Source organism: Passer domesticus, chromosome Z (assembly GCF_036417665.1).
Source record: "Passer domesticus isolate bPasDom1 chromosome Z, bPasDom1.hap1, whole genome shotgun sequence".
NCBI classification, from domain to species: domain Eukaryota; kingdom Metazoa; phylum Chordata; class Aves; order Passeriformes; family Passeridae; genus Passer; species Passer domesticus.
The window spans coordinates 10435427-10451326 of NC_087512.1; the positions used below are offsets into that span (position 1 = coordinate 10435427).

The window sequence follows — 15900 nt, forward strand, 5'->3', positions numbered from 1 at the left end:
TAATTTTTTGACCCAGTGACCCCTGAAAATTTTCCAGCGGAAGTGTGAGTAGCATACGTAGGCTAATTATCAATTTGCTTTTGTTATTTATTTTGGACAAGACCTTAAGAATGAACCCTGGGCTCTCTCAAGGGCTGGAAAGCAAAGGCCCAAACCTCTTCTCCTGGACTTCCATCAGTATAAACTGTGTCTTGCAGCGTGTGGCACCAGAGGCAGCTGCTGCAGGTGGCTCTGCCCCCCTTACCTTGCTCCGGTGACATCCACACCGACCATCAGCTGCCCGTTCAGAGAAAGGATCTCGTCTTTCAGGCGCACTCTCCCGCACTTCCCAGCCGGGCTGTTCTTCTTCAAGTCTGTCACCCAGATGCACCCGACGTCGAGCACAGGCCCCTTATGTGCCTTCCTCTTCTTTCCTCCCCGACGCTTCTCCCCATAGTCCCCCAGAGCAGGGATATTCCCAAAGCTCAAGCCCAGGACTTCATTTTTCTGCATCTCTTGGGCCAGGTACATGGTGCAGATCTCCGTATCCAAAGTCCCACAGCTCCCTGGCTGCAGGTTGCTCTCGTCCACGGAGAAGTTGAGCTGGATGTACTCGCTCAGCTTCTGGACCGCCGAGCGGCAGAGCTGCTGCTCGGCTCCCTCGGCCCCCTCCCGCCGGCTGTTCTGCAGCCACTGGCACAGGAGGGGCAGGAAAATCCCCGCGTTGTCCTGTGTGATGGGCATCGCTGTACCCGGGCATCCCCTCACGGCCTCAGCCCCGGCCCCGCTCGGCTCCCTTGTCGTCCGCCAAGGCCCCCCAGCGCCCCTGGGGACATGCTGGAGTGGGGCTGCAGCTCCGAAGCAAGCTCCATCTAGTCTCACGGAGATTTCTGGCGGGCTTCCAGCTGACCAACAGCACAGTCAGTGAAGGATGTTTGGTGTCCAGGCGCTACACCGGCCCTCCGAACAGGCTGGTGGGTCAAGTTTGCAAGTGTCTGTGGCTGCCCAGCTCTGTCTGCCGCCGGTGTCCCCGCTCCGTCGGGAACAAAGGGTCCTTGCCAGCAGGATCACCTCGGCGTCTCGTCCTGCAAGGGCAAAACAGCGTGGTTAGCAGTGCCCGGACCGCGGCCCCGGCACGGCGGCCCGAGGCCGGCTCGCACGGCCTGGCCGCTCTCCTCCTGCGATTTACCACTTGAGGGCACCAGCTGCTCTCCTCAGCAAGGGAATAAAAGGTCACCATTAGCTCCTGACCTTGGCGGTGAAATGCGGCTTGCAGAGCCCAGGGGATGCTCCTGCCGCAGCTCCGGGGCTCTGCCCGGAGCGGAGGAGACACTCCGGCCAAACGCGCTCCAAGGGCCACTGGAGGGCACCGGCCTCAGCAGCGACTGCAGCCGACAGCCCTGCCGTCCCTGACAGTGGTTTTGGGCTGGAATAGCCTGAAACCAGTCGCTTGCCGGACTTGGCTCCCCACCAAGCTGCACAAGGGATGGGCAGCAGCAAACACTAACGGTGAGGATGCTGGGGGGTTCCCTTCTCCCTTCATGGCAGCAGAGGCTCACAGCCACCTTTGGGTAAGGCATCTAAGAGAAGTGACTATCCCGTTTCCTGGGAAAACAGTAGGGCCTGTGAATTCCCCCATTTCCAGCAGTTTGGAGAGGGGCGCATACAGACAGCCAGGAGTCAGTGGGAACTGGGGGTTAGAAGGCAACAGGGCAAAACAGGGGGTTTTTTTGGCAGGATCATTAGTATCTATGAAAAAAGGAAAAAACCTAACACAAATGAAGTCTGGTTGACCAGATTCTTTCAGGGCTTTATTTTCTAACAGTTGTTGCTGCTCAGTGAGCTGTGCACCAGGAAAACCAAAGAAAGCAGCAGCTTCAAGCTTGCAGCCTGCAGGTTTTCTGCTCTTACAGATGTGTACGAAAGGCTTGTGTTAGGTAGAAAAGCTGTAGGAAAAGCTTATAACCCCAAAAGAATGAGTGTAGAGGAAGGCTCTTGTAAAATGCAGCTGCCCAGAAGCTGTGCCCAAAGTTCTGCCACCTCCTTGGCTGTAGGGCAATACCTAAATGGACAGGAATACCCCAATAAAGCTCAGGCAGGGACAACAACAGCTCAGGGGCACGTGATGCTTGTACAGGAGGACACCAGCATCTTCACCAAGAGGCTGATGTTACACCAATGGCTCAAAGGGAATAGACATCATCTTGGGAAAGGAGGAACTGGCCCCCTACTTAGTGAGAGGGACTTCTGAGTATGGCTCAGGGCAGGAAAAACAGGAAGAAAAAGGGAAGAATAAAGACAAAAACTGCTCAGGCACATGTCTAGGACAAGAGGTGATAATACAGACACAGACTGATCAGGAGATAAGGTTAAATCCTCTGAACATTTTAGATACCTAATGCAACACTGGTGAATATGTGGGGTTTTTTAACACAGCCTTATTTAAGATCTCATATTTAAGACAAAAGCAATTATTTAATTGACATAATTGGATCTTACTGTAGTAAGACCTTGATCTGGAATATTGATGTAAAAATGCATAGCTGGTATGTGGACCAACAAAGAAAAAGCAGAGGCAGAATCTCTTGGCATACTGAGGATGATGTGTATATTTGCTCTGAGGTCCAGAACGCAGGAGGAGTAAGAACTGCTAAATTACCTGGTTAATAATAAAGGCAGAAAGCACAAAACAAACACAGTGGAGGGCACAACAAACTCTAAACCAAGAACCTGATAACAGCTGACTCAATGGTGATGGGAAGGTAGAAGCATGAGATATCTACTAGTTAAGGAAAATAGTAGGAGATAGAAAGTCCTGGTGCCTTCAGAGCAACATTCTCACATAATGGATGGGGTCAAGGAATCAGCAGGAAAGTGCCTCCAAAGAGAGATGTGTTGGTGGTAAGAAAGTGGAAAGAGATTCATGTAAGAATGCCTGTAATCAAGGGATTTGGAACAGCAAAACAGAAATTCCTGGCTTCAGTACATTAAAAAAAAAAAAAAACCTGCTAGGAGAGAATTCATGGAAAAGAGTTTAAAGGAAAAAGAAATCAAGGTGAACTGTAGTTTCTCGAAGAAACAATATTTTGTGCTTAAAAGGCACAAGCACAATAGCATCTCAATGAAGAAGGATCAGAAGACTTGGCAGCATCACGAGCTTTTTATTTTCCTCAAAGACAAGAAGAAAGAACACTAAAAGGTTACTGAGCACAAGTTTAAAAAAATAGTGTGAACACACAGGCAAAAATAATAGAAACATCAGGGTATAAAAATGAAATAAGACTTGCAGAAGATAAAAAAAAGTTACCCTTTATATGCATATTAATACCAAGAATGCAATCCTTAAAAATGTTGCTCAGAGAGAAAGTTATTGAAAAATGACACCAAAAAAGGCAACACTGGTTTGAGTTTTGCTTTAGTCCTTGTTAAAATTACCAGCTATGCACGGGGGATTAGTCCACTGTGTGACACAGTATCAGTACAGAGGCATACTATGCTCTTCTCTGCCTGTTCCATTGTAAGAGATTAGTTCAATTCAGGTATTTCCAGTCCAGCAGAGTGGGAAAAACCACCATTTAAATTTTCTACAAAACCAGCTAAAACCATCTCAGATGGTTGGTCACTTGCGAGAACTCAAAGAGGTAAGGGGCCAGAATTGAGGACAACAGCAAATGCAGTGGCTGTCTTCAAGGGTAGAAAGAGAAGCAGCAGAAAAATGTGACATCAGTCAATCTAGCATCAATCATCCTAAAAACCCTAAACCAAACAGAGAAATAGTTTGCATGTATGTGGAAGAGAACAAAAATATAAGCAGCAGCAGACAGAGGAAAGGAAAGAATAAAATCATGTGAAATCAAATTAATTTCTTTTCATAATGGAGAAGTTGTTGAATATAATTTATCTGGGCTTTATTATAGCTTTTGTCACCATGTCAAACAACTTTCTCATAAATATACTAGGGAAATAGGATTAAATGAGACTACTATAAATCCATACCCAGGGAGTAGTTATTAATGACATTCTGTGAAACAGAAGGACACTGAAAGTGGAACTCTGCTGGATCTATATAGTCTAGTTCGGCTCAGCACATTCATTAGTGACCTGGACAATGAAAGCGAGTAAACATATTAAATCTGCAGATTACACGAAGCTGGGTGTGTCTGCACACACACTGGAGGACAGGATTAGCATCTAAAATATCTTGGCAAAAATCAGAAAAACATACTCTAAAAATTAGGGTAAAGTTCATCAAGGACAAATGCAGAGGACTACAAAAGGAATGTCTCACTTTGAATGGATTGGCTATGTGGTAAATCTTTGGCAAGAGGTGCAGCATTTTCAGAGAATCACAGAATAGATTGGGTTAGGAAGGAATGAGGTCGCAAACCCCCCTGCCATAGGTAGGGACACCTTCCACCACACCAGAGCCTCACCCAGCTTGGCTTTGAACATCTTCCAGAGTTCATAGGGAATAATTTCCGTCAATCTCCTGCTGTTAGAGAAAAAAAAAAAGGGCTATTGTCCCAGGATGTGTCAGTGGGGACAAAGGTAACAAGGCACATGAAGTATTTCTGTAGCCTCACACAGGGCTGGGAAGGTCACAGCAGCAAAACAGCCCCGTTGGAACAGAGTTCTGACATGACTTGACAGTCTTGAAAGTGTGAATTATCAGGAAATACTAAAAAAAATTAGGGCCTACTAAAAAGGGAAAAGTATTGCAGGTAGGGTGTGAGAGCACAAGTTAAAGGTCCTCATGTATTTTACAATGCCCCACAGTGACCATGAGGAGAAAAGCAGTCTGTTCTTCTTGTCCATGATGGAATAATGTATGTGAATCATGTCCAGGTAGATTTAGGGTAGTGGTTAGGTAACATTCAGAAGGATGAAGAATATCAAGACCCTGGGGAGCACCATCTCAGGTGCCAGAGTCTCCAACACTCACAGTCTCTGTAGAAGGTCAGAGATCTGCCATGAACAATGATTAGAGCCAGTATCTCTTGGGTTGTAGGAGACATTAGGTCTCTCCATTTCAATCCCTCTTACTTTCACTTCCTTCAACATCATTTTCTGTCCTAGTGAGAGTACAGTAAGAGGTAATTTAATGGATAACAACCTGCAAGTTAGGACAATTATGCCCTTGTGACAATGACACCCTTTGCTTTAACAGCAAACTTTGGTAAAGCTCTCACTGACTATACAGAGTTCAAAACCATTCAAGCTCTAGAGATGATTGGACCAGATCATTCTTTGAGACCCCTTTTGCCTAATAATTTAAGAAGTTTTGTTCTCAGCTGTTTATCAGTTTTAACATTGGGTAGGCATGTTATGGACTGTCTTTTGCCGGCTATCCCCAGATCAAAAGCACTGCCAGTGTCCCTGGAGATCTTCGGGCTCCTTGAAAGCAGCTCAGAGTTGTAGCTCAAGTCTCCAAATCTCCTCTGCATTGGCAAAGGGCACTGATGTTGACTTCAGCTTCAATCCTGCAGTTAGCCGTCTGGAGTGTTCAAAGGCATCTGCATTCCACGCAAAACTCATCCATCATTCATTTAGCAGCATTGCTGGAGGGCTCTCCCCCTCCATGCACACACATCCCTCCAGAGACAGAGGATGACGGCCCCTCCACGCCGCCGGAGGCAGGCAGCCTTCAAAACCCCATTCCTTCTCCCCACAGGAAAAGCTGCGGGCATCGATACGCTGCGGGTTGCCTGTCTACGCCCCTGAGCTCACTGCAGAGTCATGGCAGACACTTAAATTAATCATGTAGATAATTATACAGTACTTTCAAGGGATTTTATATTCTCAAACAAAACCTTCTGGCTTTGGAAAAATTACTCCAGACAAGCATAAATAGGAAATACTCCTTCCAGATGTCACAGACAGCACAGCACTGAGCTGAATGCCTCTGTGCTGGTGAGAAGAGTGGCTCAGGTGTCCATTGCCAACAGAAGCAAGAAATAGAAAGGTGGTAAGTTGTTCATCAAGGGAAAAAATAGACCTGCCTGATAAAAATGGAAACCTCAACACTAAGAAGGAATTTATTTTTACTCTTGACTTCCACAAAAGAGACTCAAGACCCATGTGAGAAAATTTCATGGAGTCACCACCACCTTGCTTATTTGCTGTAGGTGACAGATCTGCCAGACCACCCCACCTGCCTTGCAACAAGTACAGACCTATATACAAAATACTATAATTTTATGCCCACACTGGAATTGCCTAGACTTCTCTGGAGTAAAACAAGCCAGAACTGGGAATGGGCAGCCCCCTGGGTCCAATGTCCCCTGTCTTGAGAAAAGGAGTCCCTCTTTCTGGTGACAACTTTCCACCAAAGAGATTTTGTCCTGGTTGCTCTGAGTCCCTCTGAGGCTACTGATTCACACTCTCTGGTAATTAAATCTCCCATCTTACCTACATCTCAGTAGCATGGTCTGTTGAGATTTTTCATTAGCGGTTTCAAGGATAAAGTGATCTAAGATTTTACAGATAGGATGTTTGCAAGCACAGAACATCTCAGCGGGGAAAGTACTGGGGTGGGAAATGTCAATTAATATACTGAGTGCGATATGGAAACAATATTAATCCTGTTGAAATAGAAGGATCATGATGGTGCAAAGACAGCATGACCACTCAGTTTTAGGAGGACCTAGGGATCAGCCTTTCAGGGGATTTAATCTTAAAAAGACTTTTACCATCCTGAGTACTGGTTTTAGGGCTCAGGCTTACACTCCACTGCTGTGACAGCCTGTGGACTGAACCCAGAGCAAACCCACAGCACAAGACAGGCACTCTTCTTTGTAAGAAGAGAAGCTTTTGGGCCAGATGCTCTCAGAGGATCAAAAAGATACTGCAAAAACCTTGATAGAAGCATGGTCCCCTCTCACTCAGCAGTGCCATCAGCCAAGTCCCATGCCTTTCCATCCAACCACAAAACAACCAGCCACTTTGCATGGCTGCAGCCTGGATGCATGTCTCTTCCCAAAGGCATGCCACCAGCATCTGGTGAGCAGAGCTGCCTGATCCCCTTCCTCGTGCCACCAGCAAAAAGATCCTCCTTGGCATCATCAAATCCAGAGCCCAGCTATCACAGGAACTTTTTCATGCTCTAATCAATAAAACTCATTGAATTTCAAATAGAAGTAAAGAACAGTTACATCTCTGATACTTTGCTGGAGAGCTTCCCCAACACTTTGCACAGCTGGAAGTGGTCTGTATTCTGGCTTAAATGTATTCATAATCAGTTTATACCCACAGACATGCAGCTTCTACAGCCCTCTGCTCTTCTTAGTGCTTATCAGCTCTTCTCACCTTCATCCCTGGAGTATTTACAGCCAGAAAAATCAGCTTTTATCTGCCCTTGTTCCACCCAGCACGTCCGCATAAAATGTGCTCTCAAAGGCTGAAATACCACCCACATAAATAAAATCTCCTTCTCCATTCCTTGGTGAAAGTTTTTAGTTATGGCTCAGGAAGTAGTACACTTTCTTCCTTCATCTCCAGCCTTTTAGTTCAAAATACCAAATTAAACATACGTTATGTAGGTGAAGAGAGGCTCCTTCTTTGAGGCTTTCTTAAAGCAGCACAAAAGCTGTCTTAAATGACTGCTTACGGAAAAATAAGAATATTTTGTTTAAGTAAGTTCAGGCTGGAACTGTCAAAAAGCATATGTGGATAGTCACTGCATAAAAAATAACCTTCTTTCTTTTCTGAAAAATTGAGCTTTTTCTTCCTATGTTGTCCTCAAAGGAATGATGTAAAGAGCTCCAATAATCACTGTCTCATAGGGGGGAAACAGAAATGTAGAGGGTCATTAAAATGTCCCATTACTGATTTTTAAAAGGTGATTTGTGCAAATGGCCAAGACCCAGTCCTCCAGGATAACCCCTTTGGCATTTCCAGCCTGGCCTAAACTTCCAGAAAAACATACATACAGTTATTCCAAAAACTGTTTTCATCCCCTGAGTGAGATGACTTTATAATTGCTTTAAAGGTTATGTTTGACATATACCGTAAATCTTTTTATATATATAGATGAAGGCATTGTACTTGTTTTCCTAAAGTCATCAGGGCATTTCAGCACCAGAGAAATAAATCCACTACCAGCAAAAGACATTCATGTACTAATTTCTATTCAAGTGTAGCTTCTACTTATTAGTTAGAAACTAATAACAAAAAAAAAAAAAAAAAACAAAAAACCAAACAGCAACAACAACAACAACAAAAAAACCACACCAAACAACAACTACAACAAAAAAGCAACAATGGGGAAAAAAACACCTCTAAACTGAATCAAGGTTTTTCACTAAAAGACACACTGTTGTTTAAAGATGTTTTGCTGTGATGCTCCAAGGTCTGAAATCCTTCTGGACAGCAGCAAATATGTTTTATTCTGGATTACCCAGTGGTACAAATCAGATCCAGGTACTTGGTTATGTTTCTGCTGAATTAGCCAGAGTGCACATTTACAGGTCAGCTTTATGCCAGCCATAGGAAGACTTCTGATATTTGACCTGGCAATAAAAATTTAAATCTTACGCTGGGAGGCTTTGAGACATTTTCAACAAATTTGAATTGACAGCAACTTTTATAGCAGTCAGCATTTTCTATTTCATGGCCTCAATGCTTTTAGTACAGCTGTAGGAGCCCTAAAGCTGGATTTTCTGCACAGTCAAACCACAGCCTCAGGTTTGACCTCCACACAAGTAACCAACAGGAATACAGGAATATAAACACTGGGATTTTTGTTCTTTAACATCAGCTGAATCCTCATTTGAGATTGTTGCCATGGGCTCCATTTCTGGCCAAAGGAGAGGAACAGGCCCTCTAAGGAGAAAATAGTGATCTGGCCTTTATTTTTTTATTATGAAATAAGTCTTTATTTTCAGACTACATGCATGACATCTTTCAAGTGCACTTTCTGCTCCATTGCCTAAAAAATGTGTGGCCAAGTAAAACAGAGGTATCTGAATATGATCAGATGAAACCTGCTTTAAACCAGTTAACCAGGCAAACTGGGCACAGAAAAAAATTAATATAGCATAGCTAAGTAAAGGCAGTGGTGAAACTATACCAAATCTTGCAGACAGGTTCCCTGCAATGCTTTCTTAACTGCTTTGATTTTCAAGTATTTATGTCCACTATATTAAAGATCAAAAGACCTAACATCTAGACTTACTAAATCAAACCTAGTAATTGCCAGGACATTTACAGTATCAGCCCAAGCAAGCCCTGAGAACAAAGAACAGTTCACCAAGAGGACACTGAAACACTGAAACAGCCAAGCATGGAAATGTAAAATTCTTGTAGGAAACCTTACACTCTAAAGGGGGGGCACAACAGTTAGGTAAAAGCCTAACTATATACTTGGACTTGTTTTGAAAACCTCACCACCATTTAGCTTTCTACAGGAGTTATTTATTTCCAGGTGTTCTCACAGTACCCAAAACACTGGCAATTAGTAAAATCTTTCCTTAAGGAAATGAGATTGTGACCATTTTTATAAAGAGGGAATGGAGCTACAAGAAAGCAGGCATGCCATACAGCCTCACCTAAAGCTTTCCTGTAGGCACAGTGCCACTGGAAAATGTCATAAGGACCATATGTGCCCCCTCTACTAGGCATCATGTGGAGCACCATGTCCCACCAGAGGATGGGAAGAGAGCAAGGTTCTCCTCATTCCTTCTACCCTTCCTCCAGATAATCTGAGTGCACTGCAGGACTGGATCACTCTCAGTCCAGGGTCAGTGTGAAGTCCACAGCAGCTTCCACCACCAGCACTACCTCAAAGGCCATAGAGTATGTCCTTGTCAGCAGCACTGCTAGGAGGAGCTGCCTCTGTTCTCACAAAACTAACCAGAGCCTCTTGGCAGAAGCTGCTTATTCCTTCTAGAGCTCTGAAGCCATCCACTTCCTCCTTCCTCTTTATGTCCATACAACATAAGCAAGCTCATAAAAAGACACACATTTCCAAAACATATCAAGTGAAATTATACCAGAAATTTGGGATCATGATATCCCAGAAATTATTTCCCACTGGACCAGGAACATGGTGGGATTTTAATGACATTACTACAAATAACATGAATAGGTGAAAGCTGAAGAACGTATCTGCTGTATGTCAGCAGTTAACAGTGAAGCTCTGAGCCCTGGTGTTGAGTAAAAGCTTCAGTTCCTCCTCCAGGTCAGGCAGCAGAAGCCCTTCCCTCACTGCATGTCCTTGCAGTCTTGCCTATGTTCAAGAGGCTGGTGTCCTCTGGGGACTGTCAATACAATGTATTTTGGGATGGTGAGCAGTCATGCAGGCAACCCTGCTCTGAAAGCAGGGAAAGCCAAAGCCAATTGAGTTGTAGATGGCAATAAATTGCTGAGCCAGGGCTGCGATGATACAGGTTCACAGTTTTTGGTCTTTTGTGTATTAAATAACTAGGTTGTTTGACCTGCCTGATTTGGTAAGGAAACCTCCCAAGTGTACTTTTCAACATACCAAAACTGCTGTGTTGCAAGATTTGATTCAGAGACAGACACAGTGGGCTTTTAAACTGGGGAGACAGCTGGGCTCAAACCACTGGGCTGCATTTTCCACCACCATTCAGATGAATTAAAAAGAGACAGCAGAGGAGGAAGCATCCGCCTGAGCATCCATTATTAACGAGAGGATCAAATCTAAAACTCTTTCTGATACTGATACAGAAGCCCTTTAGTATGATCAAATTATTCTCTTTCGTCCTCACCCTCTTTATACACAAACTATCTCCAGCAGCCTCTTCTCCAAGCCCAGGTCAGGTGGGAAAATGAAGAGGCTTCACAATTTCTAAGTGATTTTCTAAATCTTTCCAATATTCTTATTCTCAACATAATTTTGAGTATTGAAGTAAGGCAGGCTTGCCTTTTTGCATTCATTTAAACCAGAATGAAACAACTTACTTCAGACAAGACTAAAAATCACCTAATTCTCACATGATCTAGTGTCCCAGACTATATCAAAGCAAACTCCTTTAGCTGTCAGATCATTAAAACTACTTATCTACCTCTAAGCCCTTAAAGCCTATTCAGTTTGATAGCAGAAGAAAAAGCATGTTTAAGGAACCAAGTTATTGCAAGCTTGTTCAATGATGAAAGAACTGTATTTAAAGAGTTTCTTGAAGAATGGTACCCATCCAGTTCTGCAATTATTCAGCCTCCTCTGTACATCAACATGCCTAATCATTTTTTGGATCTCTTCCACTTGCTGAAGAGTTCAGAGCTGATGCTGGGAAGCATTATTATGAATTTTCAGAGTACTCAGAATTCATTTCTGACATAATTTATAGAAGTCAAAATCTGCAGTAACATAATTAGTCAGTGATGCTTTTCTGGATTTACTCTACAATTGTGTAACCACAGAGGAAATCTAATTTTAAGTATGCAGATTCCAAGAAACATGCCTTTTCCAAGTTTGAAAATAGCACAGCTCTATCACACACAGACACAAAGACACAGACACACACACACATATTAGTCATAACTACAGGCATAAGTATGGAAGTAACAGAGCAAGACTTCAAATTTACATTTAGACACCTAAATAAGTCACAGTTTTTAAAGGCCCTTGCTAATGTCACCTACTCCTGTATGACTTTGAAACAAGCCCCTATTTACCTATACCTTTATAACCAAAACCTCAAATGTCTCAATTGCAAGGCTTCCTGAGGGACTGGCCTTCCATGTAATGTTTTGAACACTATATAGAAATATACTGTGCACTACAGTTCTTTCTGAAAACAACACTTATATTAAAATAGGCACAAAAGTAGATCTGTAATTATTTTTAAATGCTTCCACTCTTCTTAAGATCTTCCTGTGGGAAAGATCTCTACAATAATTATTCATAAAACAAGAAAATGTAAATAACATGTTAAATTTGGACTGTATTGTCTGCAGGAGTCATGCATCTAGTATTACAAACAAACCACAAACATCTCATGCTCCAATACTGTGATTCTATAGTAAACAAACAAATGTCCCCAACAAACTGTTTAAATTAAATGTTGATAAGCACCAAGAAAACAAACAGCTTACAACACTGCCAAATGAATACACTTGGAAGGTGGACTGATGGGATTTCACTGTGTTACTGGAAAGGCTAAAAATTTAATAAATAAATAAATAAATAAATAAATAAATTGTTTTCTATTTTCCCATAAGTCTGAATTAAGGCAAACAAAATTATTATTATTATTACCAGATATAACGAGACATATTTCCACATCGCTATTCCCAAAATCCATTAATCATCTCTAATCTGATGACCTGAGCACTGGAAATAATTAACAGCCTGCTGTGAGTGCTCCCAAGCAAGTGTGCCAAGTAGAGCTTAGGAAGGGACTTTCAGAGAAGATCCTCTCCATCTTGGCTTTGGCAGTGTCCTGGGGTGACTTCATGATGCTGAATTGTATCCCCATTCACCTGTTTAGCCCAGAAATAAGTTCTGCATCTCTCAGACAGGTTGCAAGAGCAAAGGTGAGAGAAGTGTGCAGTTTGTCTGCAGAAACTGCACTTGCTCTCCTGCACTCCTGCTCACGGACTGCATTGTCTGCAGCACAGACAGACAGTGGGACAGAGCTCTCCTTTGCTTTTAGTCAGTTTTCAGCTGGCTTAGGCAGAGAATTCCCCAGACTGTGGCTTTTCTTCTTCTGATCAGCCCTGCTGTGGACTGAGCACCCAGAGTGGCACTGGGAGCTCACCCCTGGGGCCCATCAGGGCCGGGACGCTGCATTCCAGCGCCGCAGGGACGGGACAGAGACTGAGTGAGCCGAGCTGCAGCCACCACACGGCTGCCTCTGAATCTGCCCTCTCTTCAGAACAGCGAGAGGCTCCACTGCTTAATACTGGTCATTTTTTCATGTTTGTGAGTACCTTCCTTGTTAAATAAACAGTTTTTTCCACTTTTCTCAAAGAGGTGCACCTTGAATTTTCTTTCTAGAGACCACTTCAGAAGTTTCCTCCCAAAACTCATTCTAGACAATGACAGGCAGATCCTGTAATGCTGCTCACTTACTCATCATCACCAATGTTCTCTCACTTCCCACTCAGCCGGTAGGTGAAAAACCAAAGGACTTTCAGGTAACAGTTTACATCTCTACCACCAATATCTACCTGGAGGCAATTACCTGCATTTCCCTTCAACACTGCATACACTTCACTCCTTCTCCATGAAGGGTTGGTTCAGGTGTGTGAAGCACTTTGAGACATGAGCAGAGCTCAGGTTTCCTCCATATAGCCCTGACAGACAAGAGCACAAGTGAAGCTGACTGTTCACCATCTCCTCTAGGGAATGCATCTCCAAAACCAGGGCATGGCTTCAACCACAGCCAACAGCAGGATTTCTACAGGTGGAGGCTCAGTCTCTGCAGTTTTAATTTAGTTTCCATTCCTGCTCTCAGATCAGTGCAGAGGTTCTTGAGGCAAAAAAAGGTTCATCTGTGAACTCTGAAGGACACAGATCCCTGAACCATAACACAGTCATTGCTGCCTCCTAACCCCTAGCTGAACTCCCTACAGCAGCCTCCCAAAGCATGCATACCAGACTTTCCCAAATTGAAGGTTCACTCTGCTGGCAGAAACTCGCTGGAAGCAAGAGCTATCACTTCTCAGAGAACAGATGCTGCTGATGCCGACCACAGCACCCATTTCTTTCATAGAATCATTTAGGTTGGAAAAGACCTCCAAGATCATTGTGTCCAGCTTCAGCACTTCCGTGTCTCTCCTCCACTGAGGGACTCAAAACTGAGCAGGATTTGAGGTGTGTCCTCACCAGTGCCCAGCACAGAGGGGCAGTCCCTGCCCTGGTCCTGCTGGCCACACCATTGCTGATACATTCAGGATGTCCTTGGCCTTCTTGGCTCATGTTCAGCCACTGTTGAGCAGCAGCCCCAGCTCCTTTCCCACTCAGCAGCGTTCCAGCCATGCTGTCCCAGCCTGGGGCACTGCCTGGGGTTGTTGTGACCCAAGGGCAGGACCCAGCACTTGGCCTGGCTGAACCTCACACAACTGGCCCTGGCCCATGGATCCAGCCTGTGCAGATCCCTCTGCAGAGCCCCCTGCCTCCAGCAGGTCAGCACTCACACCCAGCTTGGTGCCATCTGCAAACTGGCTGAGGGTGTCCAGGTCATTGATTAAGATATCACACAGGACCTGCCCCAGTACTGACCACAGCAGCAATGTCTTTCTGCACCCATATCTCTTGGAACATGGATCTGGAAGCCTCCCAAGCCTCTTCTGACCTTTCTTGGGCAACGTGTGATCATGCTTTTGGAGGCAGCTGAATTTTTTGGCTTAAAAGCAAGCCCAGGATGGTACTCTGGTTCCAGAAATAACTAGATGTGGTAATCACTGCAATCTTTGGTCTAGTGCCTTTCAAACAGAGTTTTTTGCCTAAATGAAAATGATCTGTCAAGAAAAATGAGGGGAGAGTGCACCTAGAGATAGAGCAAGCTTTTTAGAATGTAAGGGGGATTCTACCTAGCCTTGGTAATTGTGAAGTATTTGCTGCCATGAGTATAGGACCTACCTCCAGCCATCAGAGCCTGTGCTCTCAGAGGAAATTCAGGAGATGCTTTCCTTCCTGGAAGTCTGCATACAAAGTTCATCAGTCCAGATACTGCAGCCCAGACATGCAGAGTCTGCATCTACTTCAGTCTTCAGGAACGCTATCACCACCATGTTATCGTTCAGGACACTCATTTTCTACACATTTTCACCACATACCATCTCACTAAATCTGCACAAAGTCAGGGGCAAATGTCTCACACACAAAAGTTGCTGTCATGGTAGTTCTTTTGTATCTCTTTGCTGCTTTAGAAGACTTCAATGCTGAATTGAGCCCCAATTAAAAATACATAAATAAATGTTATGCTCTATAAATAATGATTCAATGCTTCATCTAATCATGTGCTTTTATGCAGTCATCATCTCTGCAAAGACAAGGAGCAAAGCCTGGAGAGCAAAGTGTTGCCTTCAGGCATTTTAAATATTCAAGTTTCTGAGTCAATGTTCTTACTGGGCTGAAGGAACAAAAGAGGGAGTCCATTCAGAGCAAACACCCACAATAATCTTTACTATCCCAAACAGTATTGGTGTATTAATTACACACTGGACTTAAAGACACATCATATGCACTTTCATATATTATGTTGTTCAGATGGGTGTAATTGCAGATCATATCTAAAAGAAGCTAGGCAGGCTTTCAGAGACATGCTAAAGATTAAGAACATGCAACAAGCTGACTCCCCCACATAAGCTCTCATCATAATCATTCTCTGTAGCAGGATATAACCACTAAAAGAAAAGACACAAAACAGAACTACCACACACCCCCATTTTCCCCCCAAATTTACCATTAAGCTCAAGCTTCAAAGTGAGCCTTATTTAAACCAAACAGACTTTTTAAAACTGAATATAGTGCTACTACAATATTGGACTCAAATATTATAAATTTTAAATACACATTTGGGGATATCTTTTAAGAGAAAAAGCAAGTGTAGCATAGGCAAAAGTCCAGTTACAAAAAACTAAAGTATTAATCCTTCAAACACTTAAGGAACTATGTAATATTGCTCATATCAACAGATCTACAATAGATCAGTTTTATCACATGCTTAGAAACATGCTTGGGATCAGGAGCTGAAATATGTATATGTTGTCACCAGAATATTCCCAAAGACCATTTTACATATACCAATGTTCAGCATATATTTCAGCATTAGAAAATTAAATCCAGCTCTTAGTAATTTCAAAACACTTTCTTAAACACTTTCAGCTTCAAACTCATCACAGCATCCCAAACAACATATTAAGATGCTGTCAAAGAGAGGTATTGCATAGCCATATCTGCACTATGTATCTATGAAAAAAAATCAGTTTTACTGGTGACTAATGTTTTACCAT

The 15900-nt window shown here is 43.5% G+C and overlaps 1 protein-coding gene across 3 annotated transcripts in view; it reads right to left on the reverse strand.

Moving 5' to 3' along the window:
- PDZD2 (PDZ domain containing 2) overlaps positions 1-15900 on the reverse strand; it is a 203143-nt gene that overhangs the window by 137648 nt on the left and 49595 nt on the right. For all 3 annotated transcript variants that reach the window (XM_064405468.1, XM_064405467.1, XM_064405469.1), the window contains exon 2: positions 245-1064. In XM_064405468.1, the coding sequence (XP_064261538.1) occupies positions 245-723 (479 nt within the window). In that variant the 5' untranslated portion in view covers positions 724-1064. The remainder of the gene's footprint in view (positions 1-244; positions 1065-15900) is intronic.